This window comes from Neopsephotus bourkii, unplaced genomic scaffold (assembly GCF_033783945.1).
Source record: "Neopsephotus bourkii isolate Nb327-2 ecotype Australia unplaced genomic scaffold, CSIRO-AGI_Nbou_v1 NB_230, whole genome shotgun sequence".
In the NCBI taxonomy this organism is placed as follows: Eukaryota; Metazoa; Chordata; class Aves; order Psittaciformes; family Psittacidae; genus Neopsephotus; species Neopsephotus bourkii.
The window spans coordinates 1,628,726-1,655,606 of record NW_026900740.1 but is presented as its reverse complement, the minus strand read 5'-3'; the positions used below and the strand labels follow the sequence as shown (position 1 = coordinate 1,655,606).

The following is a 26,881-nucleotide window of genomic DNA, read 5'->3' as shown; positions in this document are numbered from 1 at the left end:
CCTGCTGTGTTTACCTTGTGGGTCTCCTGTCTGCTGGGACGGACCCTGTTTGCTTTGGCATGACTGGCCTGTGTAACGTCATCACCTGGTATTGAGTACCTTGATAAAATGCTCTCTCCCCCCCGATGAGGAATGGGTCCATTTGTGCTTGGCACATCCAGGAACCAGCAAGTGATGCTCCTGCTTCTGCCGGGTGCCTGCGGACGCTGTCCTTGGGAGCAGCTTTGGGAGAGCTTTGCGCTGATGCAGAGCAGAGCCCTGGTAATGCCATCACTGTTACACAGATCCCTGCTGAGCTGGCTCCCCGCTAGAGCAGGTGGGGTCCTCTCTGGGCTGTGCTGAGGGAGCTGAAAGTCCCCGTAGGAGGAGGACTTGTGTGGAAGCACACGATGCCAAAGATGAAGTCAGTTGAAGAGGCTGGGGAGGATGCAGGAGAGGGGAAGGTTGTCCTGATAAAGAGGAGGTGCAGGCTAAGCTCTGCATCCTGCTTTGTGTCTGGAGGTGTGTTGTCTTCCTGGATTTTCATGAAATGGTTTGGGTTGGAAAGGACCTTAAAGATCACTTATTCCAACCCCTGTCCCCCATACCTTCCACGGGAGCAGGGTGTTCAAAGCCTCATCCAACCTGGATTTACCTTTCTTTAGCCAAGAAAGTACCAAAATGAAAAGGTAAATGGTGCATACACGAGATTACAGGGGACGTGGTGGTTTTTTAAGTCTGCCTCCTTTGTCTGTGTACAGAAGCATTTTTTCTATGGACTGCTCAACTTTCCATTCACTGGAGCTGCACAGAGCTGGCTGCTGGGCTGAGCTGTGTAATGGGATATGTGAATCACAGCAGGAAACCTGCTCCAGTTTAAGCAGCCCTGATTTAAAAGCAGATGCAGTCAAACCAGTACAAACTCCTGCATGGAGGAATTAAAACTGCTTTGTGTGCGATTGATGTCACTCCTGCTCAGGTCAGTAACTACTGCTGAGGGATGCTCAAGTGGACAATGACTAAAACCTGATTTGTTGAGCGACAGACGTGTCTGCTCTGCCCTTCTCATCGGGCTGTAGGAAGCAGGTAAAATTAGGGAAGGAAGGGCTGTTAATGTGCAGGCTTTTCATCTGTCCCCACTCCTGCCTGGCGAGTAACTTTGTGCTGTACATGGGTAAATGATTATAAAATCCCAGACTGATTTGGGTTGGAAGGGACCTTAAAGCTCCTCCAGCTCCAACCCCTGCCACGGGCAGGGACCCCTTCCACTGGAGCAGCTTGCTCCAAGCCCCTGTGTCCAACCTGGCCTTGAGCACTGCCAGGGATGGGGCAGCCACAGCTTCTCTGGGCACCCTGTGCCAGCGCCTCAGCACCCTCACAGGGAAGAGCTCCTGCCTAAGAGCTCATCTCAGTCTACTCTCTGTGATCTTGGTGAATGGGGTAGGGTTGAAGACTGATGCCGGGCTTTTCCTTGGAAGTCTGAGCTTGTAAGAATGATGTTGTAGCAAGGCTGGGGTTGTAAATAAGCGCATGGGGATTCACAGGGTATGGGGAATGGTTTTGCCCTGTTAGTGGCTGATGTAGGAACAAACTAGTGAAGTCTTTGGGCTTGAGCTGGAGTAGCAGGGAGGTGATTTTGGGGAAGGCTGTAATTTATCTTTCTCCCTCCACATTGTTAAACAATTCACTGTTCATTTGCTTACCTCTAGCATCTGTCTGCAATGTTTATTTGTCTGTACCTTTAGCATCTGTCTGCAATACTTGCTTCTTTCTAGAGGTTCCCTACCAAGCAGCCACGTCCTTGGAGATGTGGGGACAATGGGTTGGCTCCGGTAGCCTGTGCCCAGTTGCTCAGTTCCCAGCCAGCTGTTCTGCAGCTGTTTCCACTGCAGAGGCTGCAGTGATTTAAACTGAGCGGGTTTCCCAGGGCTTACCCTTCTATGTGGCAGGAGATGAGGGCACCCTGCCTGCAGCCCCCTCCAAGGGGGTGTGTGTGGGTGCTGTGTTCAAGTGCTGGGTGCTTCTCTGTGGCACTGCAGTAGGGTGAAGAAAATGAAGGTTTGATTTATTTACCCTTTCTGACCACTTAAATAGTTATTTTTCCTTGATTTTTCTTTATCTGGGAAGTCTTACTCAGGGCTCTAGAAATAAACCAGAGGTGATGCTGATGAATTGTGGGGGGGGGGGGGGAGCAGTGCATTTCCCTTTGGGTAAGAGTTTACCATTCAAGCCTTGACCTTGTTAAAACATGTTAACTCAATAAAAGTCTGAGTGTTTAAAGACAAGTGACTTCTTCCTGCCTTGAGGGGCATAATTAAGCCATTCCACACCCCTTAAACCAGAGCTGTGGGAGGAGGACTGAGGAGCTCCATATCCAGCTTCAGTCAGTCAGCAACCTTCCACTGGGGTCATCTCCATCCCGTGAGCTGCATGGAGCTGCTGCTGGGAGGCTCTGGAAGCACTGGGAGAGTGTGGCAGTGATTGGACAGCAAACCTGCTGTTTCCCAGCTGCTGGGGGGGTGACATTGCTCCTTTTGCAGGGCATGCAGTTCTTGCTGCTGTTGTATTAAAGCAGAGTGAATTTCCTGGGTGAAGCATGCAGCAGCTTCACAGGGGGAAGAGGGGCAGTTCAGTTCATCCATAAGAATTCCCTTACAACTTAAAAATGGGAGGGTTATCTCTTTTCTCAAGGTTTCCTTGTTTAAACATTCCTCATAAGTTTGTAAAGTACATCGTACTTTGGTATTAATGTTACAGGGTGGATATTAAGACAAATGATCACGTTTATGTGTCCAGAAACACTTTCTCCACTTAATCTAGTATAGGATTTTAAGGGAAAGCCAGAAACTTGCTGTGTTTCCAGTTTGGTGTTTGTGCCTACTGAGCTGTGATTGGTACCCACTGGTGCGAATCCTGCTCTTGTGGCTCAAAAGATGAATAAATAAGGAATTCCCCCCATCCCAACTAAACCTCAGGAACACTCACACACTAACCAGCCGTGCAGAGGAATGATTCCTATGTGCCTGGTGTACCCTGGAGTGCCTTATTGCCTCTTGGCTGTTTAAAGAGCACTGAGCTTCATTTTCCAGGGTTTTCCTGAGCTCTTCACTTCTGTGCTGCCTCCTCCCTGGAATAAGTGTGGGTTTTTTTCCTGGTACCATGGGTCTGTCTGTACCTCAGTACAGAGTCCTCACAGGCACCAGAGCTATTTTAAGTGAAATCCATCTCTGGCTCCTCCCATGAAAATAGTGGGCTGTTAATTGCAGTTGCTTCATGAGCAGTTCAGCTGCCCAAGCAGAGGTGATGGAGATTTGGGGACAGTAATCCTCTTCCTTATCCCTGTGTAAGCCGTCCTGCATCAACTTGATACCCAGGGAAACTCATCACCTTAGCAGAGATAATTTCAGATGCCATCTCTTTCCTTGCTGTGAGTAACCAGAGTGCATCTTAATTTAAATCTGAGGCCTTCATCAAGGTTATAAGCTCATTGCATGAAGGTGCTGGGAAGCATCCTTAAGTGCTCCCCAGATGGACTCTGGAAAGATGATTATGCTGTAATTTGTTTCCATAGCTCCACAAAAGCAATAATTGACCTTGGGACTATGACTGCTATTCCCTCTGCTAGAATCCCTGGTGCTTTTGTCCGGGCCAGTTTTTGTCCATATTAAATGAGTGTGTTTGAGCTTCTGTTTGCCCAGGAGAGGTGCCTCCCAGCTGATGATGGGGATTGCTTTGCGTCAGACCTTTCCCTCGTGGTTTGTGTTTGTTTCTGCTTTGTGGTTAAAGGGTTTGGAGGGTGAGGAACCATCTGAAAACTCAGCCCCAGGGCAGGTAGGTGCAGAGTGATGGGAGGTACCTGCTTGTGCCTGCACAGCAGCAGCAGGGAATTGGGGCCAGTGAGTCATCTGAGGAACAGCTTGATGTGTGCAGCTGAGGGTTGTTCTTAAGTAGCAGTAATTATTATTAATACATAGCTTTGACTTCACCAATTGCAAAGCAGGGTGGACTGATAGCCCAGGGCTGGTAGCCCAGGGCCTGGGCATTTCGCTGGGAAGCAAAGCAAAACTCTCCCCTCTATCTCATACATCGGAGCAGGAAGGTCAGAGGCTTCTGACCCCATCTTGCTGATGCTGATTGATTACCCGTGGAAGAGCGGACCCTTCTAGGTGTCTCATCTGTATAGCATGAATTTCAGTTGCCCTTCAAGGACTCGAAGCTTCAAGCTTGTCCACAGGCTCCCAGAAAGCCTCTAAATGACGGGCTGAAAACCATTGCTGCAAGCCCAGGAAAGGCAAATTCCAGAGGATTTAAGCAGGTTTCAGTCAGTGTCCAGGACTGCTGCTCTGCTGGAGGCAGACTGGTGGCTTTGGACAGCTTGTTGCCAGCAGGGCTGAGCTTGGCAGGGAAGTGCTGAAATCCCGTTTGCCCACTTGCAGGTTCAGTTATTAAACACATCAGGAATCCCCATCTGCTTCGTAAGCCTGTCTGTGGAAACATAACCCAAAGCTTGGCTCCTGCAAAGTGCCATTTGCCTCTGAATGAAGTTGGAGGGAGCTGGGGCTGTGCAAGCCTCCTTTTTAGGGTGAGACTCCTCTGTGAATGCCAAAGGGATGAAACCCTTCCCATTGCACTTGCTGCTTGCCAGGCTGTAGGTGTGTGTAGAGGGGTGCTTGAGAAAGGGACGGAGGTGGAGGTGCTGTTCTCCTGTCCCCTTTCCCTCTGTAGATTGCTCTGCGAGGTGCTACACATCGTATGCAAATGTTGAAGGGTTTTTGGTGCCTCTAGAGAGGCTTTGACTTTCTGTCTAGAAGCTATTAATTACCTAGACAAGGAAAGCAGAACATGGCCAATTAATGGCTCCTACCGCTTAGACCTGTCTCTCCGGCTGATCTGCTGTGAACTAATGAGCAGCTCCTCTCGCCGGGCCACCGGTGAGCTTGAACTTCACACTGGTTTTCCTAGGGAGAAATGAAAGCAGCAGCAACGTGCAGGAGCAAATGGCTGGAGTTCGGTTATTAACCTGGGCTGAAAACTGCCTCTCTCTGCTCAGTGATTACCCAGGGGATGCGAGGAGAAAGGCCTGGTGGAGGGTTCAGAGCTGGTATTTGACAGAGCATCGAGGCAGCATTCCGTGAGTTGCCATCCTGCATCTGAGGGTGTGCTGGGTAAGTACAGCGGGTGCAGTGCAAACCTGGGCTCGAATGGGTTAGTTTAAACCAGCTCCATTCCCAGGTGACTCCCTTCTTTAGGGATATTTTATGGCACAGCTGCACAGCATCTCATATATTTTTGAGTACCTTGGTTTACAGGTCATTTCATTTATTTGCAGGCTTTGTTTTGCTTCCCTAGGGTAATTCTTGTTCCTTTTGCACATGTTGTCCTATGGAAGGCATTAAATCCTGCAGTTTGTCACAATAGTTCTGCTTTCATGCTGGCAGTCGGTGCTCTTCAAAGGTTCCCATGTGAAGTTGAGACTCCTGAATCATTAGAGGATCATGAAAGAAAAGGAATCATTTAGGAGGCGAGGATGTTTTGTCGTCTTTGAAAGTGGGAACATGCGAGAGGAGAAAATGTTTAGCAGCGCTGATCCGCCTCAAAGAACTTCATCCGAGCAGCTCCGGAAAATGAATTTCACTCTTTTATTCAGGATGTAAATACTGGGAAATGTCACTCCTGAGCTGAGTAATTTGTTCAACAAAAGGATCTCAAGGCGATGACTCCCCGAGCTTTCATGAACGTGCCCCAGACATCAGAGGACCTGTCTCTTTGGTAATAGGAACTGAAGGGCTTGAAAACCAAATGAGCAGTGTGTTCTGTGCAAACTATATATACACCCCCCTCCCACCCCAGGTGCTTTGTGAGCTCCCTTGCATTTTAAAAGCCTTGTTTATCTGGGGTTTAGGTTAGCTCCTGGGAGCTGGGAATGGGTGTAGTGATGATGTGTTGTTAGAGCCATGGTTGTTAATGTGCTGTTTAATGGACTTGGGAGCGGCTGGAATAGTCCTAGGGTTACTGTACCATTATTGCACCTCTGCAAGGAATTGTAGGGTTTTTTTCCCTTGATTTGAAGTTGCTTGTGTGTGCTTATTACTGAGATTAGTGCTGTGTAACAGTTACTATGTTCAAGCCCATGTTTAATGTAAGAGGGAGGGTGACTGAAGTGGAAGAGATGTTGCACAGTGCGTGCAGTGATGGAGGGCTGGGAGTGGGGAGAGAAGGAGCATTGCCCTGGCACAGGCTGGCTGCAGTGCCCCATGGTTGGAATTGCCCTGGATCCCGGGTGGATGCGGCAGCACAGCGGGAAGAGTGGCAGTGTTTCAGGCTGCCAGACAAGGGTTTGGATAGGGCAGGAGGAAGCTTCGGTTTGTGGCTTTGCACAGTCTGTCGTGCCTCAGCAGTTGTGCTTTTAGTTTCAGCTCGTGCATTTCTGTGTCTGGAGCTTTGGGCTGGGTTTCCACCTGAAAGAGGGCCGTTTTCTTCAGTGTTTTTTCCATCCCTGGGTTTTCAGTAGTCAGTTCTGCTGGTTTGCTTTTGCTGCCCTGCACTGGTTCTTATCTGCCTCCTTTTTGGCTGCCTAATGTGTGCTCTGGCATTGGTGGTCACTCCTTTCCTTTCCTTTCCTCCTCAGGCCCCTGCCCTGTTTCCCTTTGCAGTACCCAGGTGGTTTTCATGTTTGGGTTTCTTCTCATTTCCTCTCCAGGCGTCTCCATTTGTCTTTGCAGATCATCTTCAACAAAGGGCTCGCATGGTCTAATTTGTTTTCTATTTCCAGCCTAGACTTAAAATAACTCTTTTGTTCCATGAATGGCCTGTGCCTGGATCCAAATCCCACCTCCCTTTTTCTGAAGTGTGGCTTTCTTTTCGCCTGTTTCTTGTCAGTATCTTTAATTATTGAAGTGTCCCTGTTGGGCATTGGGACTGCAGTCAGTAGCTGTGGGTTGTGTGTGGCCTTGTGCATGCCGACTCCCTCCACTTCCCAATGGAGCAGCATGGAATGGGATTGCAGGGCTGTGGGTGCCCTGGCACAGGAGCAGCTATGCTGTTGGGTAATGGGAACAGCTCTGCCATCACATCCCTGCTGATGAGCTTGCCATCCAGACGATCCATGGGTTGTTTCAGCTGCAAAAAGCAGGAGACCAGAAGATGTCTAAGTTAGTTTAATTTATTAGAGGGGGAAAATTCAATAATGGGAATAGGGGATTGAAGGGAAAGGTATGTTAAGGCAGGGTTTGAAAACCAGAGTCTCGGGCCAGCCATGCTGATGCTGACCTGTGTCTGGAGCCGTGGCCAGGCTGGCACTCAGTGTATGGGTCCTGTACGTTAGTAAGAGGATGTCCCTGCAGCTGGAAGTGACAGCCGAGCGCTCCTGCAGAGAAATGGGTCAGTCTTGTTCACTTAAGCACATATGTACCCTCTGGGAGTTGTCACAAGGTCACTCGCAGCCGCTTTGCCGAGGGCTGGGAGGTAGTTAAACCGTGTGAAATCCACTGCAAGTCCTCATCTGACCAGGGCTGTCCGTGCTGGGGCTGGTGGTGCGGATATCTCCTCTGCTCCCAAGAAACCAGGTTATGCCATTGAGAGTGGGGATCTGGGCGAGGGAGGAGTTGAATGACACAGGTAACATGTACTTTTCTATGCCAGAAGCATCAGTGTCATGTCACTGCTGAGAGCAGCCTTTGGAAACGCAACTGGGAGCGGGGCTGGCAGAATCCAACCCTCTGACCTTGCTCCATGGTGCCAAATGCTGTACACAAACGTTGGCAAAGGTTATCTCAGGGCAGAGCTAAACATGGGTCCTGTGCCCAAAATAGCTTGGAAAGACTGGAAAGGAGAAATACAAGTTGCAAATCCTGCTTTGCCGCTTTGGGCAGTGATAGGAGCAGGGCAGACGAGTCACCTTTCATCAGGAATCAGAACTGGTTCTGCATGGAGCTGTGCTGTGGTGGGAGAGCTGATGCAGCCTGGAGGTTTCCAGCAAACCAAGACGAGAGGCTTCATCTCCTGAGCTTCTGCCATCCCCTCTGTGGCTTTAGGGACTGCTTGTACCTTCTTACAAGGGTAACAGCCTGCCCTGGGCAGCTCCGTCGTGGGGCTGCAGAGCGCCTTCTGCCTTCAGGTCTGCTGCTGTAATGGCTTGTGCATCTGCACTGTCAGGCAGGCTGGGAGATTAATCCAGTTCAGAAGTCATCAGGACAAAGGAGAAGAGGGAGGGGAGCTGCTGCCAACGGGTGAGCTGGGGAACAGGGCAAGAGCTGCTTTGGGTTCTGCTGTTTGAGGTGCTCCTGAGGAGCCATAGGGTCTGACAATCACGTGCGGAGCGCTGCCATCCAACTTTGCTTTCATACACTTCCGAAGCAAGAAACATGCATTAAGATCACCCACAGGTACAAGCCTTGACCCCTGGGGCTGAAGTAACCTCTCCTCCATGTCAGGGGGCTCAGGATGTGCCTGATCCTTGTTGTTGACCCCGTGCTGCTATTTTAATTTAAAACCTCTGTACCCTGCTGTGATTGAATGCTACTGTGGGTTCCCAGGCTGCAGACACTGACATGGTCGTCTTTGTCATGCTGAATAGAGCCCTAAATTTATGGCAGCCAGCCTGCTTTCCTATTGAAAGGACTTACTAGGTACAGTACATACAGATATTTGTGTGTAGTGTCAACTGTCTTGGAAGAAAATTTCACGCACATATTGATTAGACAAATCCATTACTGTTATGTTGTGGTGCCTTTCTTGGGAATGCCTCTTTACCCATTTTCATCATATCTTCATTATTTTGCCTTCCATTGGTCCTTTAAAGCAAGTGTGGGTAAATCTAAGTGCTCTTGAGGCCTGGTTTTGATCTAGAGCTGTTTGGCAATGTCAGTGCCGTAACTGGCCGTGGGTCGGCTGCTGACAGGCAACACGCTCTTCTGCTGTGCTGCACACAAGTGTGTGCCTGGAAGCACCATGGGGTGGTTGGTCCCTTGGAGGTTATAGTTTGGTATTAATGAAGCATTATAAATACAGGTCTCCTTCACTCTTATTTCAAGCTACACAAGGTGACTGGAGGATATGCACCTCTTTGAGGAGGAAAGTTGTCATGTACTTAACATTGAGGTAAAGATGGCTTAGTGCGTCTTTCCCCTTGCATCATTTAAAGTAATTAAACGTTAGATTTATCATCAGTACTCTTCAATTAAATGTGCCCTGGTGAGTGCTGGCAGCATTTTGCTTATTTGCCTTAGTCGTGCTAGTTATTGCCTTTCAATAATGCCTTCTGCAGTCATTTTGTGGGCTACCTCCTAACGTCTTCCGTGGTATAGGCCACAGGTTGAGTAACATTACTCTGGACCGAAACAAACTATTGCATTCATCTTATTTCAGCGTGTCTTTGCTTCAAAACCAGTTTATGTGGCACTCGAGCAGTGTGTGTTCACTGGGATCTGTAAATCTCTTCTGAGGATGCATGAGCTGGTATTACCTGTGAGCTGGGAGTGTCGTCTTCTTGTCACCTTTCAGACAGATGAACTAAGCCTGGGGGGTAATTACAGCAAATGGCCTGTATTTATATCATGGATCTAAATCCTCCCCTGGGAATCCTGCTCTCCCTGAGGAGCGTGGCGCTGATCAGGAGGGTTGGCTCTAACTCTGAAGAGCAACAAGTGTGTTGAATGATGATAATTGGTGTTTTTGCCACTCAATTTAATGCAAAGCCTTACTTGAGACATGTAGGGGTTTTGCATGGTCCTGACTGCATCAATGCGTGCTTTAGCTGTGGTGAGGATGTGTAATAAGGGACCCCCACAGAGGTGTACAGCCCTGTGCCTACCTGATGTTGGCTGTGACCTTGTAGATGACTGTGGGGTATCGGGGGTGGACGCAGCTCTGCTTGCCCCCATTAGCACAGGCTGTGCCCAGGTTGATGTATGCTTGGCACACACTCGGGCAGCCAGGAGACCAGGCAGAGCTCCTCTGTGTGCAAGCGAGCCTGCAGCAACTTGCCATGGCTTGTACAGTGCTTTCATGGTGTAAATTAGGGAGAAGAGGTGATGGGGAAATGATTTTAGGCAGTAAATGGCACATGAAGAGGAGAATGCGAGGAGCAAAGAGGTTTGCTTTGTGGAGTAGGGTGGATGTTTTGAAGGCTTTGGCAGTGGGGCAGCATCCTGGGAGTCTCCCATATAGGTGGAAATAAATGGGTGCAGGAGCCTTTTGGCCTCTGGCTTCTTCATGTTGTAGCCCTGGTGCTGGGTTTGCTGGTAACCTCCAGCCTTCTCCTGTTCCTAATCAGAGACTGTAAATCTGCTCATACCTAGTGCTGTAATGGCTAACACAGGTCTGCGGATAAACCAGTCTCTGATGGAGACTCCAACCGGAGGGGGGGGAAATACTTTTCCTGTGAGACAATGTCTGTTCCTCATCACAATCAGTTGAGGAAAAGTAGGGCCCAAACAGTTCGATCCTAGAGATTTAAAGAGCCTGGCTGCACTCTTTGATTTCCATTAATCTGCTCCTATTGTTTGTGTTCCTCCCTTAAGAGTAATTAATAAAGGGCTGTGGATGAGGAGGCACCCTGGGTTCTTTTGCTGGGGATAGATGGCCAAGCAGCACCAGTACATCCCCAGCAAGATGTTATGCTCCCAGTCTGCTCCCCATTGGGAGCACCCGCAGCCCTGCTGCTGGCTGTGCATCGACCATCCTCCTCCCCATAGGAGTGCCCCAGTGCTTCAGTGACCTCATCTGGCTCCAGCCCCAGTCCAGCTGCAGTGGAGAGCATCCAGGGCCTTAGACGTGCATTGTGATCTTGCTGGTGGTGGTTTGCAGGTGTGGGGATGCTTGGGCAGTGCTTTGCCTGTTTGCAAGCACATGAGTTTTGACTCTTGGCTTTCTTGTTGAGGCAAAGGTAGTTTTGCTGCCCTTGGTAAGGAAGAAACCTTGCTTTGCCCTGCTAGCGTGTGGTTAGTGCACACCAGCAGCACAGCATGGTGCGGTACAGGAGGGTTTTGTTGTCCCCTCTGATTTCACACCATGTGTGTATATCCTGCCAGAGAGTGAACTTTTTCTTGCTGCAAAGAAAGAAGCATGAAAGCTTTTAAAGTGCTTTAGAGCTTGAAACCATGTGTCTTTGCACTGAGTGCTGAGGTTTAAAGCTGAACTGCTGATCTGAAGAGTTTAAATAGAGAAAAACCATCCCATTACTTGCACTGTAGACACCTACCATGGCATGGTCTCGTCCATGTGCTCAGCTTCCAGGGAAACAGTTGGTTTGCTGAAAGCTGTCAAGGACTCTAGGACCTCCAACACGGAGTGTGTGTATATACATGTGGCATATGTGTGTGTGTGTGTGTGTGTGTGTGTGTGTATATATATATATACACACATATAGATAGATAGATAGATCTCTACATGTGCTAATTAACTCTTGGGTGGCTTCAAGCCAAGCTGTCCAAGTTTGAATCTGTTATTAGGAAAGTACCTTGAACTTCTGCAGATCCCAGCAAGCTTTTGAGAGCATCGTGCTCGCGCCCTTGGCTGCTGCAGGGAGGGTTTGCCCCTGCAGAAGCACATGTGGGCTGCAGGAGGGTGGTGGTGTGTCCCTGCGGGCGAGCAGAGCGGATGCTGAACCATGCGCTGCTCCTTGCGCAGCCCCCAGCTCTGGGTGGGAACCAGCCATTAAAATCCCATGCAGTCGGAAGCGAGAGGGGAAGTGGGGCAGTCACACTGGAAGTGTAAATACACCCTGGTGCCTTCTGGGTGCCTCTGAATTCCCCTGCGTGTGCTGGGGTTTTCCTACCCAGGGGTGGGTCGCACCGAGCGTGCTGAGCTCCGCATGGGGACGCTTTCCTTGTGCGGGATGAGGTCTAGCAGGTGAGGTGTCCTGGGGCTTGGGGGTGATGTGTGGCTGCAGGGCTGGGGGAACATGGTTGTCCCCCTTCTTCCTGCGTTGAGAACCAAACCTAGCTCTGTGTTTTCCCATATGGAACTTGGCAAAACACCTTTGTCCAAAGAGGTTGGGTTGTCCCTCAGCAGGAGCATGGAGGTGTCTCTGCACGTCCATCCTCCTTAGGTCTAAACACTGAAAAGTGTTGTTTTTGTAGAACTTGTCCTCTCTGTAAGGTCTTCAGGCTGTTCCCATCCTGCTGTTGCAGCTCTGCCTGTCGTGGCCAGCCTGCGGGGACCGTTGCCTTGGTTTGATGTGATGCTTGGCTGGGGAGCAGAGCGTGGATGCTGAGCGAGGCAGCCCTGTGCCTGCCTGCAGCAGATAGCAAGTGCTTTATCAGCACAGGCTGATCTGTGGTCTCACAGGAGGAGGAAAACAAAGTAGAAAAAGAAAAACTTCCTCTTTTTTTGCTTATGCTTCTTTTTTTCCCCCTTTCCCACCCCCTGCTTGGGTTTTGTCCGCACCAACTGCTCCTTCAGTTGAAATTGCGTTGGTTCCCTGTGCAAGGGGCCGTGAGAGTGTGGGGAGAGGTGGCACTGGAAGCTTCCTCTGCTGCTCCTGGTGTGCTGGTGAAAGATTTAGAGACTGCCCCAAACCTCCCAGGCCAGGTTGGATGGGGCTTGGAGCAAGCTGCTCTAGTGGAAGGTGTCCTTGCCCGTGGCAGGGGGTTGGAACTGGATGAGCTTTAAGGTCCTTTCCAACACAAACCAGTCTGGGATTCTGTGTGTGAGGGTGTGGATGGGGAAGGGGATGGGCTGAGGAGGGATCTTGTGCCTTTGGACCTTGTTTTGAAATGCCAAGACTCTAGCTTGTGGTTTTGGGAACTAAGTCACCTGCAGAAAAGTAACATGTCTTGAAGAGACATGGAGACATGGGCTCAGCAGGGCCCAAATGAATTACAGGCAGTTTGCAGGTGCTGGGGAAGGCTTTCCAGGGCAATCGGGTGGGATGGTTTTGGGCTAATCTTATACTTGGACTTCCCTGTGATGGGAGTAATCCACAGCAGAAACTTGTCAGTGATGTTTGCCAAGTGGAGGGTGGGACTGCTGGGGAGCTGAGGGCAGTCAGGTGTTGGTGATCACCCAAGCCTTGCTGCTGGGTTGTCTCATGGGACCGTGGTTGCCTGAGTATTAACCTGCTGCTTTCCTCTTTGCTTCCAGCTGTGTGACGTGGACAGCACACACATGATGCCGAGGAGCCCTCGTTGCCTCTCCTAATCCTTGGCCGGTGATTTGGGAGCAGCCCCTCCGAGATGTCTGGATCGACGCAGCCCGTGACGCAGAGCTGGCGCGCCGCCGAGCCGCGCTACGCGCCGCACGCCATGTCCTACCCGGTTCCCATCGCTCGACCACATGCGGTAAGGCAAGAGGCTTTCCTTCCCTGGCCTCATGGGGCAGGGGCTGCGTGGCACGTCACCCTCATTGGGGCTGTTATGCAGAAATCAGGCTGGTTCCGTGCCTGTGGTGCGGGATTTCATCATTCCTCTCTTGTGGCATCCTCTTTCGTTTCTCCATGTGGTGCTTTCATATTTTCTCACCCTTTCCAGCCTCTTCCTGGTGGTGCTCATCATTCTCTGGCTCATCACTTCTGAGCACCCAGGTCCATTTTGTCTTCCTGGCAGGAGCACCCTTGGTTGGATGCAGAAAACAGCTTTGGGGGGAAAAGGGAAGGTGTAATCCACATGGAGCAGGAGCACTTGGCCTCCAGCCCTCTTTGGCATGGCCTTGAATCACAAAGGAATGAGCATCCTCTCCTGTGTGTGGCCTTACCATGAGCCTGATCCTTGCTCCTCACACCCATGGGGGAGCGCTCCTCACTTCCATACAGATTGCTGGGGGAGAACCTGCTCTTCCGTCAGGAGACCTGTCCCTCCATGTGGCATTCCTGGCTGGTGGTAACAAGAAGAAAACTGAGCTGCTGTTCTTCTTCCTTTTTATCCTTCCCTACTTTTTTCCCTCCTCTTACCCTTGACCTCTTGTCTCCTCTTGGATCAAGGCATAAGCTGGTGGTGATTTATTGCCCGTGTTTTGTTGAATCCACTGGAGCTTGCACAGGTTAATTCACCCCAATCCAGCCTCTCCTCTATGTGCTGTGCATCTCACACCTGTGCTTGCTCATCCTGAATGGTTGAATGTTTTAGGTTTAAGCCCTTAACAGAAAACCCCCTCTCCTTAGTGGAGAGCTTTAGTCAGCTCAAGCTGCTTAAATGAATCTTATTAGGTGTGGAGTGTGGCACACACTTGCAAGGCTGCTCTTTGGAGCTGCTTCTTGGTGGGTTTTAGTGAGGTGGCCACAGCAAGGAAGGGGCTTGTAATACAAGTTAGTGAGGAGACCTTGTCTCGGGGTTGTGTTTCTGACAGTGATGGCTACTGAATGGTAGAATTCCTGCTGTGATGATTTTAGGGTTTGACTGGAAAGCTGGAAACCCATGGAGTGACTGCAGAGGGGTGGAATTCCCTCATCTGCCCTCTTTAGGCTTCAGCAGAGCTGGAGCTGGGAAAGGCTTTGAAACACAAGTGTTAAGGAGGGCGCAGGACAAGCTTTTGGCTGCCTCAGCTGGCTCATCCACATCGCTCGGGGCCTGCGTGCTTCTGCACAAAGAAGCTTTTCATCCAGGCTATGAGACATGCTGACCTGGTTCCATTTATGGGAGCTTTGCTTCCACCAGAGCGAGCGTGTTTGTTTGGGAGGTGGGACAGAACGAGAGCATTTGTCTCAGAAAGAAGATCCCAGGTCTCTTTTCATGGGAGGATGTGCCCAGGTGAGGGAGATCTGCAGCTCTTGGTTTAAAAACGAACCCAAGAAACCTCAGTGCCCAAAGTGAAGACTGAATTTAGAAGAGTGTGAAAGGCTCCTGGCCTTGGGGTGCTGAGTCCTTGTCTCCTGCAAACCCCACTTGCTTTCCCCTTAGTGTCAGAGCAGGATGAACCAAGCAGGGCAGTTGTTTGCAGATCAGATGGAGCTCAGGGTTTCTCCAGCCTGCCCTGCTCTCTGGCTAAAGTGCACATTGGTTTTATCCTACCGTATTCATGTTGGAAGAAGCTGCTGGCGTTTGCTTCTAGCAGCTATTTTTATAGGCACATGTAATCTTCTGAAGCCATGTGATACCTTAGAGGTGTCTGGATGCAGGAGGGGGCTGAGCTGAGATCTGTCTGCATGGGAAGCTGAAAGGCTCCTCTTGTCACAAGTGTGCCAGCCCCACATGGACCTCCCCTTGCCTCTGCAGGGCAGAGCGTTCCATGGAGCGTGTCCCTGCATGATCTGCCCCGCTGCTCTCAGCTGTTGGCAAACACGTGGCTCTTGCTTGGCAGCACCGTGGGCTGGAACCCGGCCATGGCTCTGGGGCTGGAGCTGATCTCTGGTGGGATTGCTTGGGAGAGGAGAGCCCAGTTGCTTTGAAGTTGCTGCGCTGTTTAATATTAAAAGGCAGTGGTATTTGCTTGCGTGTCTTGGCCAGGTCAGTTTTGTCATGGGGTGTGTTTGCACAGTGAGAGCTTGTTTGGAAGAAAGCAAAAGAGGCCAAAACCAACCTGACACCAGCGTGCCTTGCGTCTGAGTAGATCCTGGTTCTGCTTTGCTGCAGTCCAGGACATCCCTTCCTGAGAGCTGGGAATCCGTCCTGGGGATCCTTATCCCAGCGCTGGGAACGCCCTGGGTCAGCTCCTGGGGCTGAGGGCAGCAGGGCTGTGAATGCTGTTCTCATATACATACATGATCCCATTCCAAGTGTGGCGGTCGCGCCCAGGGATCGGCGCGGCAGGAATGCCGAGCCCAGAAATGAGCCGTGACGTTATTTTAGGCTCGGAGACACTTCATGAGAAGTGATTTAAAGGATTGCAGCTGTTTGATTTCACAGATGAGGCAAGGGAGAGGGGATGCTGTGGAGGGGCAGGAGGCTTGGGCGGTTTTCTTTCCCCACTGCATAAACCCCAAGGGAATATCCAACAAAACGGGGGAAAAGATGCATTTCAAATGAGTAAGCAGGAATGTGCTTTGTGCACATGGACACCTTCTCCCAGCAGCATTCCAGGTGTACTGCTGGGTTTGGAGCTGGCAGAGAAGAGCCAGGAGTGGTCAAGTGAGGGTGTTTGTTGCCTGCCTGGTTTCACTCTTAGGTGCCAGCGTTGGGCAGGGCTGTGAACCCGTGGCTCCGATCCAGAGTGAGCTCTGATGGGTGATGCAGCGAACTGGCTCTTCCACAGGGTAGGTTGGTCCCCAACTGTATCGGGATGTTGTCATCCTCTTCCTCCCCCTCACTGAGACACGTCTGGTCCCAGGGATGTGGAAATGGGGTGAGATTTTATAATGGCCTTCAGTATAACTCCATTTCACCAAGAAATAGCCAGTGAAAATACTGTTTTTTTTTTGTGTTTTTAAAGGGAAGAAGGAATCTTGATGGAAATGTTCTGTTTGATTTGACTTTCTTTACCTAAAACTAAAATCGCCAATAATCATCAGTTTCTTCTTAAGAGCACTGAGTGTTTCTTGATCAAAGTGCAGGGGAAATGCTTTTGTTTTCCACATTCATTAGCTGTGCTGATGGGTGCTTAGTTGGCCCCTGTCATGTTCAGCTTGGAAACAGAGCAATTGTTTGAATGCTCCATGACCTTTAGCTAAAGGTGAAAAAGCACATTACTAATGCTCTTCCCCTTCTAATGTGTCTGAACTTAATGCTCTCTCAAATGAAACTTTTCCATGAAGGAGGTTCATTTTCAGGCAAGCTGCAGGTATTTTCTGTAAACAGATCAATCCTCCCGCATAGCACATGGACAGAAGGGTTCCCTGCTCTTCCTCCTGTGTGGATCCAGTTTCTTGCTGTGCCCTCCTTACCAGTCACCCTCCTGTTAGTTCCCTGACCTTTCAGAGCCGCAGGAGTGATGTGGCTTTGGATACAGGCTGGGTTTCCAAGAGGGCAGCACCAGCTGCAGGAGATGATGAGGGTCAGGGCACAGCTTCTGTGCCAAAACAACTTCTGCTTTCGGGGTGCTTTAGTGTTTTACCTATTAGAGATCCTGAAGAGGTTTGGGGATTGATAAGATAGGAGTGTGTGCACATGCGTGTGAAACTGGTGCTCTGTCATCATTGAATCACCGTGGGGGAGCATAATCCCCTCCCTGCCAAACAAGAGGTGCTCTGCATGCCTCCTGTTTGCCCCCATTCCCTGCACACACTTCAGCTGAGATGCTCCAGCTCGGAGACCATGGTTTCTCCAGTGCCCGGGAACAGCTCTGTAATTCCTTCATTAAACTCCCTGTATGCACACCAGCACTTGTGCAGGAGCGTCCCAGCCTGTTCACTTGGGTGTTTTTGGCCTGTGATAAATAACTTCCTTGTCTGTCTGAACCAGAGACCAGAGGTCAGTGCAGCCTTGTGTGTTGATTTGGTGTCCTAGCCAAACGATGGCCTGGGGGGAACCGAGGGCCTTCCCTGCCCAGGCTCCTCCTCCCAGCAGGGTTTGTTAAAGCCAGCGTCCTGCCCTGGGAGGTGCAGTGAGGAGATGGGAGCTGCTGAGGTGGCAGGAGCTCGCTGCTGCCCGCAGTGATGCCAGGTAAGCCTGCAGAGAGACAGTGTGTTTCACATTACAAGCGCTGCAGTGTTGGTTTATCCTTGGAGTCACGATTCACACTCGTATGTGCTGGGAGCAGAATGCCAGCCTGTGTCAGGGCTCCAGGAGCTTGCAGAGCGGAAGAGTTTATGGTGCACCACCTCCGAGCGCAAGGAAAAGGCTCTGTACCAGCTGCACAGCTGAGCCCCCCCGCTTGAAGCACCCCCCGGTTCGTGCCAGGGATTCACATCCCTAATCCTGCCTGCTGTGCTCCAGGGAATGTGCTAAGTAAGGAATGACGGGAAAATCAAAAGCATATCTTGGAAACAGTGACTCCGATTGGGTCTGTCACGAGGACTCAGCACAGCCTCGCTCCTGAGCCTTTCCAGTGAAGGATTGCATTGGCTCTGAGAGGATTTGGGAAGATTGGCTTTCTGCTGTGGGACTGGGAGAGCATGGAGGTGAAGGAACAGGACAACTAATTCCCTACCCTGGGGTCTCTCTCCCATTGCCAAGGAGTTGGCTTACAGCAGTTTGGATTTAAAGCTCATTTTCCCTAGGATACACAGCCTTTATCCAACGCAGTTCTTTTTCTTCAAGCTACTGTAAACGTCCATGATTGCTCATTAATGTCTTTTTGGATGGGATTTGATGCAGGGGGTGATGCTTTGCTTTTGATTGGTTTCAAGATTATAAATCCACAGGGAAAGAAAGAACTTTTGCTGCATATGTGGTTTGGCAGAGGTAGGGACCCACTAAAGGCACTTTTGGAGATGCAAAGCCTTTGCCTGTATGCCTGATGCACGTTGTCTCACCAGCCTCTGGAGACACCTTCAAGACTGGGGGGCTTTTGTTGGTTGTCACTGTGCCCACGTTTATTCAATGCTGAGCCAGCTGGGTTATTTGACCTCAAGGATTTGCTGCGGAGGGATAAGGAAGTGTAGGAGAGCTGAGGAGGGAATGTGGAAGGATGAAAGGGTCCTACACAGACCTGCAGATAGGCTGTGGGGTTGTGTGTGGTGGGAGGCGGTGGGGGGCTGCGGCAGAAGAGAGAGGATGATGAGCAAAACGGCTGCGTGTGTGTAGGGTGGAAGTGTTGGGTTGGTTGTGTGAGGAGCTGCTCGCCCCATGTGGGTGTTTGTGACCACAAGTGACTTGAGGAAGCGCAGCAGCACCAGGCGTGGGGAGTGGAGGAAGGGCAGACGGGTCATTCCGGCTCAAAGGCGCCTGGATGCGAGTGGGACACGAGTCTTGTGATGGAGGGAGGCTCAAAAGCAGCACTGTAATGGATGTGGTGCTGCTCTGCGGGCACCTCTGGCTGGGGCTGGCTCCAGCACCCGGCTCTGGTCAGATGACTGGGAAGCCACAACAGCCGAGACGTGACTGCTTCTCCATGAATGGCATATTCAGATGGCACAGCTAAACAGCCCTGCTTTGCTCGAGGGGCAGGGAAAAGGGTGTCAGGAAGGATGCGTTGCTGTGCAGCTGGCACAGATGCTAATGGTGCTGGCAGCAGACGTGGCCTCAGCGGAGGGATGGCAGCAGGATCAGTGCCTTCCAAGAAGGGGCCACGTGCAGTGTGGTCACCTCCTAAAACAAAAGGCCAAGTCAGCAGCTTCTGAGAGATGGATGGCAACGGGACTGTGTTGGAATAATAAGGGCATTTGTCTTTTCAGCACATGTTGCATCCCCGTAGGCAAGATAAAATGCGTGTATTCAGCCAGGTTTTTATTACTGACCTTATCTTCAACAGTGGAGCTGATTGTGGAGGAGTTGTCATTTGTTTTATGGATTATTTTTTGTTTCCTCCTTACATCTGCAGTGAGCTCCTCCCAAGGCTTTGGGGAGGAAGTTGCACAGACAGCAGTGTACTTGTGGACAACCTGTTCTGATCAATAACCACCTCCTTTACACTTCAGTGGGAGGTTTGCTGTAGCAGGGGATGGCTCCTCTTTGCTGAGGCTGAGGGCAATGGGCTGTATGCAGCCCGTGCTGTGTCTGGACTGCCTGGAGTAATGCTCTGCTGAACCTGCCCCTTTCCTCTTACCTGAAATGGCTCTGGGAGAAATGATTTTCTCCAGGCAAAGGCTAAAAAGTGCATTTCTCGGTCTGATGAGCAACTGCTGTGCTGCCAGTGCCAAGGGGTATCCAGGCACCACAGAGCTTTTCCTTTTACTGCTGAAATAGGTCACGCTTGCTGCTGGCTGAGAGAGATTTAAAGCAACATCTTTTGTCAAGGTGCAGGGTGTGCAGAGCAGTGGTGGGGACCATCCCCTGCCTCTGGCAAAGCCACTTTGGCCGCTCCACCTTGGACTGGAGATCTGGTCTGCCTCCCTGCCCTCCTGCTGCAGCCAGGGTTGCACTGAGGGGCCCAGGCAACAGCTTATTGCACAGACTCATTGCTGGATGGTCCACATCCCTTGCAGGCTTCGTGCTGAGATGTGCTGGCTGTGTGTTCTGGGAGGGTGGGAAGCTCAACCTGCCATGTGCTTCCCAGCGGGATAGAGTGGATTTGCAGTCCAAAGCTGTGTGGTCAAGTCTTGGCCACTGTGTTGGGTCACTGTGGTTTGTGTGTGCCTCCCCTCTGGCCATTGTCACTGTATAGGGAATAGCTGTGGGCATCAGGAGTGCAGGTGTGCTCTGAGCTGGGGAAACACTGGCAGAAAAGCAGGAGGAAAAGGATGGAGCATGTGGCTGGTGTGGGCAGCGCTCTTCTTAACCTCTCTTCTCTTGGGAGGTACCAATGGAAACCAGGACACTGAGGCTGAAGGTGAGCCGTGGGGTAGAGCAAGGTCCCTAGATCCACCACAGCCAGTGGAATGTTGTTGGGGGCACCAGAGGAGTGTGGGACATGCACTGTAAAGTGCCCAGCTCTGGCTCTGTGTTCCACCAGTGCCATAGTGTGTGAGGACACCAAACTGCTGCCCTCACCCAGTAATTCCCTGTGGTTGAAAGGTCCCCATGCAGTACGTGGGCTGCTCCTGAGCAGCAAAACAGGCCAGGCAACCTCTTCTGAAGTTAGATAAGGGACAATTTATCAACAGTGAAATAAATAGGGATGCTTCAGCATTGGTTTTTGCTCACTAGTGGACCACACCATTAGCAATCGGCCTCATTTAAACTTAAATGCTTGGGAGTGCTTCAGCAGAAATAGCACGTTGTTAAGAAACACAAACTGTTTGCAATCCAGCTCTGGGTGAGCTCCTCACAGCCCTAATCCTTGGTGGAGGTGGTGAGGAGCTGGGATTTGCTCCTCGGGGAGCGGGAGCAGTGCCCTGGCCTGTTTGCCTGTGTGCGAGAGGTGACGAGGACAGCGTGAGACAGCGCCTTGGAGCTGTGCCCGGCTGGCTCTGCAGGTGAGGGGTATCCTGTGCCTGATGCTGCGATTCGAGGCGGTGCTGGTGCTGGTGTTGGTGCTGCTCAGCTGGCGGATGTGGTGGGACCCCGGGAGCGCTGCTGCTGCCGTCACTGCACAGCAAGAGCTGGTGGCTTTGAAGTGGAGCTGTGCGCACCGAAACCCGGCGGGGAGCTCCTGGCTCTGTGCTCGGCTGGGGACGTGGTGAGTGACAGGGGAAGGATCCAGTCCTTGGGGCTGCTCAGGCTGTGCTGCAGGTGCTGTTCTGGCTGTGCTCCAGGTCTCCATGGGTTTGCTCCAGAGCTGTTTTCCAAGGAAGCCAGAAGCACTGGGTGTTTGTGCTTGTTTTTGTGCTGGTGGGAGGAAGAGAGGAGGAGCAGTTCGCTGTTCTGTTGCAAGACCAGCTCCAGGCTTCCTTTCTGCAAACCTCGTGTCTCTGGGGTCTTTTCCTCGGGGAATAATTCTTGCAGCTGTGGGAATGCCATCTGGATGCAGCAGTCAGTAGATGCCTTATCCGTATGGACGTGCTGGAGCTGGGGGAGCAGGGTCAGGGCTGCCGTTAGCTGTGGTTTAATGTTTGGCTCCATGCGTTGCAGGTCAGTGCATCACTTCCAGCATCACTTTCAAACCTGCTTTTTCTCCTCCTCGTTGGAGGTCAGGCACCCTGGGCTGGGCACCTGCAGGCAGGGGAAGGAGAAATGCAGCACACCAGCAGGTGCACGTGTTCAGAACAGAAAGTGAGAGGCAGAAGGGCTCCGAGCAGTCATTAGTTTAGTGCGGGGTTGTGCTCGGGGCAGGGGACAGCACAGAAGATGTTGGAGGCCTCATGGTAGGTGAGGCAGCAGGCTGGAAGCTTTTAGAGCTGTTAAAAAGGGGATGAAAACCAGCAGGTCTGTTTTTGTGTTGCCGAGAGCTTTTCTGCAGCACTGCATTCAGCCTCCTGGCTTCAGCCAGTTTGATGAGTGTATCTAATGAGCCTGATAGACTCGGGTTATTTAGGGTCAGAGGATTTACCAGGAAGGGGAGGAAGACAGCGCTCTCAGTGTTCCCAAATCAAGTAACACAAAAAGACCTTGAGGCTGGGAGGGCCCTCACTGAGCAGCACCCCCAGGCAGGGGCAGTGTGGATGCGCCCAGCCTCCCTCATTGGGTGCAAAGGATGCTGTCGGCACCTCTGGCTGGGCCCCAGAGAACCTCTTCGTTCTGCTGCATCAAGAAGTGTGTTATAATGAGGCTGCTTTGGGCTCTTCAGCATCTTATTTATCTAAATGTTGGCTGCATTGCTCTGCCAGGTGATTTATGGCACTCTTGGTGTCTATCTGGTGATGCTGCTTGTGCTGGTGGTTAGAGGGGACACAGTTCCCTTCACCCAGGTTATAGTTTGGGAAGCTGCTGTTCTATCAGGAGAATAAGGTCTTGATATTGAGACTTCCAAAGTGGTTTTGATTGCTTTGCTTTGGTTTTGTATTGGGAACATTCTCGCTCCTTCACCTGAGGAAAGAAGCTTAATTTCTATCAATGTAAGTAAAAAAGGTGCTCATCTCTTTGCATCTCTCCCTGACTGCTGCAAATCCTCCTTCCAGCCCCCTAGAGCTGCTGATGTGCCAGAGCCCCTGACTACCCATGGTCTTTCTGCTTCCTTAATTTCTGTTTCATTACATGTAATTCTTGCTCTGTAAAGGAACAACATGTACCTTGGAGCTAGAGAGGATTTTGGTTGTTTTATTTCAGGTCTCTTGTAGGTGCCAAGGATGTACCAGAAATTTGAGGTCAGGATGGGGAATAAATCCCATTTGTGTGCTTTTGTGGTGGGGAATTCACATGGCACCCATTGGATGCTGCTCCCTCGTGTCTGCATGTGGAGGGCAGCAAGGTGCCTCCCACCATGCGTCTTTAAAACACTGCTAACCAAAACCAAAGCCTCTTCTGAGTCATAGAATCATTTAGGTTGGAAAAGACCTTTAAGGTCATCGAGTCCAGCTGTTAACCCAGCACTGCCAAGTCCACCAGGCAGTTCCCAAGGGAGCTCCTGCACCTTTCCAGCCTTTGTGTTTGTTGCCAGTTGTAGTAACTTGGTGAGCCATGAATGCACCTACGTCCAGCCAGGGCTCTCGTGCCTCCTTTGACGGTTCACCACAGGGCACAGGGATTCACCAGTTTTAATCCTCCTCGTTGATTTCTAGGTTATGTTTTCTGGTAGAACCAAACCCTGGTGTGAGCAGAGCAGAGCAGGTCACAGTGAGGTGGGTGATGGCTGGGAAGGCAGGAGCTGGTGCTCACCAGCACTGCCCTCAGTGGCACATCTGCAGTCCCAGCCCATGGCTAATAGCAGGGAATAGCAGCCTTCCCTGTCACTTCAGACCATGCCAGCAGGCTCTGAGCTCCACCAGCAGTTTTCTGATGGGGATGAAGAGGAAAAGGCAAAGCTCAGCTGAGTGTGGGTAGGAGGAAAAGGAAGAACAGATGGTTCTTGGGACATGCAAGAGCCTTCTCTTCCTTTTCTCAAGGGCACAGCCTTCGAGCCTCCCGGACGGGTAATTCTTGTTTGTACACCCACAGCAGGTGATGGTCCTGGTTGTGGGCCTGTTGTGGTGTCTCCCCAGACACGGTGTGTTTGGTTTGTAGGTGGATGTCGGGAGCTGCGTTGCCATTTTTGTTTTGAACCGGGATGAGTGTGAAGGTGGGGAAACGCTGCAGGCAGCGATTCTGCTTTGGCTGTAGGAGCTGATGGGCTCCTTCACTCCACACCTCTCAGTTTGTCCCACCATTGTTTGGACAAATGGCATATAGCTAAAGGAGAAGCAGCATCATGGGGTAGCATCCTCCCTTAACGCCTGGATTTACACCAGTGGATCATCCCCATGAGGATCAGTAGAGGCTGTCTCAGTAATGCCCTTCTCGTGTTGCAAGAACCTGTGTGCAGGCACCCCTTGCCCCAGAGGCTGAGGGCTGGACTGGGCAGGCTGGAGGTGGAGACCAGGAGCGTGGGGCTGGCAGAGGTTCCTGCTGTTCCCCAAGGCTGGTCAGAGCCTGATGCTGGGGAGGAATGAACCTGATTCCAAACACTGGTGCGCTTATCTAGGTGTATGGAGAAGCAGTGTCCCTTGGACACCACCATTCTCCTTCCTCCTTCATTTCATATTTGTCATTTCCAGCTTTTGTGCCAGACAGCTTGAACGTGGGGTAGGCAATCTGCCTTTCCTGGCTGCCCTGCACTGAGTGCTTACAACTTGTGGTTTCCAGAAAGCTCCCATGCAAACATCTTGTTTTACCATCTAGTGGCCAGAGATGTTGGGCTTTGATAATCCCTTTTACTCCTCAGGTGGAGGAGAGCATGGCATCCAGTGCTGGGCTGCTCTGCTCACTTACCACTTCAGAGGGGGGGTCACTGGGGCTGGTTCTTGCTGCTTAAGCCCCAGAATCCTTTCTTTGCTGGCCATGCACCTTGCTGGGGCACTTCTGCTTCCCCAGTGCTGGGGCATGTCAGTCTTCATTGGATCAAATAGTATCAATTGTAGCTGTCAGGGCTGTCAGCCCTGCCCACACCCCCAGCTGCATGTGGGGTTTTATTTATTGGGATTTATTTTATTTAGGCTTTGAAATCCCTCTTTTTGAGGGAGTTGGAGCTTTCTTGTTCCAGTTGAGAACTGTTCAAAGCAGACTCCCAGGTGGGATCGGTTCTAACACAACCGTGTGTCAGTGTTAGCAGGGATATTCTGTGGCAGGGCTTTCCATGCCCCTGCCCAAGGTCTCAGTTAATGAGATGATTAGTCTTCTGGTCAAGTATCTATCTGCAAATAAAAGCTAGGAGTTGAATGTAGCTGCTAAAATGCTGTTGCTGGATTCAGTCTGTGCCACAGAGCAGGAGGGATCCTGATTTAATTAACATCAGGAACATACTGTACTGTACTCTCCCAGGGTCAAGGAACAAAAGAGATGTACACATAATAAGTAGCAAAGTGTCCTTTCAAACCCCTTGAGCTCAGCCCTGGGGAGCTGTGTTTAAAGGGACACTCAAGATAACATTTGTGATTTCTCCTTTTCTCTCTTTCTCTCCCCGTACTGCCCTGTGGATTGATGCTGAAAGCACCCTCTGACTCTCAATTTTCTTCTTACCCGTTCTTCATCAGGACTTTTGGATGCCAGAAATCCCTGTGTGCGTGCCCAGTGCCTCAGTTGACACTGCTGGGGTCCCCAGTTAACAGGCTGGAGGCAGGTTGGACCAGGGCTGAGCTACCATCCCAATACCCTTGCAGGACTGGGGTGACTGGGAACCCTTTGGGAGGGGGAAGCGCTGTATCTGTATGGTTTCTTCTCAGTTATCAAGGTTTATGCTTGCTTGGAAGTTGCCACCAGCCTCACGAGCTGTTGTGTTTGTTCCCACAGGACGTTGCGCTGTTGGAGTACCAGCATCATTCCAGGGATTTCGCTTCCCACCTCCCACCCGGGTCTATCATGCAGCCACAGCGGCGGAGGCCGTCCCTGCTGTCTGAGTTCCAGCCAGGCAATGAAAGGTACCAGCTCCCTGCTTCCCTTGGGATATGAGCATCCTGTCTGCATTAGGGAATGTTTAGTGCAGCGCTGTGGTGTGGAGGAGAGCTGTGAGAGACTTGGGCAATGGTTATCAGTACGGACTGTGCTCAGCCTTTGTGCCAGTTTAGCTTCTTTGTGCTAGTGCCAGTGGCATCTTTGCCTTCTGCTTTCTTCATGCACTTTAAAGGCATCCTAAAACCACCAACAAACCCACCCCTCTCACTTCTGTGGGGCTATGCATTGCTGTAACTGGTTGCATTGGCTCTCTTCAGAGTAGAAAATAAAGCTGTGTGGTTGGGTTTGGGCTGTGGCTCCCGAGGCTGAAGGGAGGAGTGAGAAGAGCTCCTTTCCACTGCTCATCTCCGCTTCCTCTTCTACTGCTCTTCCTCCCTGCTTTCGTTGGCTTCATTTCTCTTCCTGCTTTCCCCTCACAGCTTTCTCTGAGCGGATTTTTCCTGCCTGCTCTCCTCACAGCTCTCCCTGTGTCCCTGTTTTCGTTCACAGCCTCCCGTGGGAGGCTGGCAGTGTTTTTGGGTGCTACTCAGACAAGTGCTGTGTGGCTGGAAATGCTGTAGATGCTTTCAGCACAGGGGCTGATCTCTTCTGAAGGCCATCACTCTCACTCTCTGTTTTGTCTCAAAATGCTGCTCTCACAGTTTCTCTTCTGCATTTGATGCTTAGTGGTTTTGGACAAAAATGGCCTGGAAGCGAAATAAGAGCCTTATGCAAAGCATTTTTTGATGCTTATTCCTTAGTTGGGCTAAGAATAAAACCAGTGCAGAGTCAGAGATGAATCTGGTTCTCTAAAATCATAACTGGTAGGGGAGAGGAGAAACACCTCGGGGTGCTGGATGCATAAGGGCATAGCTGCAGACAGGACCCTCCTTTCCTAGTGGCATGGATTTGGTGCTCAGCAGAAAACCCTGGGAATCTGGAGGCAAAAAGCAACCTCCAAAGTTAGTTTTGCATCTGCCTTCCTTGATGTGCTCTTCCGGATTGTGCCTGTGGCACCTGCATATACAGAGGGTAATGTCACTTGTGATGTTGTGTAATTTATTGCAGCGTGTTACATTGCTTTGCTTTGATTTCTCAGCGCTTTGATTTCTCAGTGCAGAGTAACACTGTTAACTTGGAAGTGGGTCAGGTTCAGCTAAATCTGGGGGAGACGGGTAAAGAGAACCCGACAACATGTTCCTGCCTGGTTTTGCTTTTCACACCACTTACGGTTTGCAACATGGAGAACCGGTTCTGCTCTCCAGTAAAGGAAGGTTTCAAGGTCTCAATGTGCTATTTCAGTAAATAAATCTTGGTTCTTCCATGTAACTAAAAAAACCCAATTGCAAGCCCTGGTGTCTGCTCTACCACCTGCCAAACGTGCTGTGGTCTTCCAGGCATCTCCCTTTGGCTTACAAACGTTTCAGACTCTCCAAACTTATTTCTTGTGTTGACAATCACATGAATGTGGGTAAATGTTAATTGAGGTTGTCAGGTCTTAGATGCACATCCAAATGCTTGCCGTGGTTACTTTGCTATCAACCTGCATGGTG

At 50.8% G+C, this 26,881-nt stretch overlaps 1 protein-coding gene across 9 annotated transcripts in view; it reads left to right on the top strand.

Moving 5' to 3' along the window:
- The first annotated feature begins 13,070 nt into the window (after nucleotides 1–13,070).
- Nucleotides 13,071–26,881, top strand: part of NCOR2 (nuclear receptor corepressor 2) — a 160,202-nt gene continuing 146,391 nt past the window's right edge. For all 9 annotated transcript variants that reach the window (XM_061344678.1, XM_061344674.1, XM_061344677.1 and 6 more), the window contains exons 1-2: nucleotides 13,071–13,259; nucleotides 25,188–25,315. In XM_061344678.1, coding sequence (XP_061200662.1) covers nucleotides 13,155–13,259; nucleotides 25,188–25,315 — 233 coding nt within the window. In that variant the 5' untranslated portion in view covers nucleotides 13,071–13,154. The remainder of the gene's footprint in view (nucleotides 13,260–25,187; nucleotides 25,316–26,881) is intronic.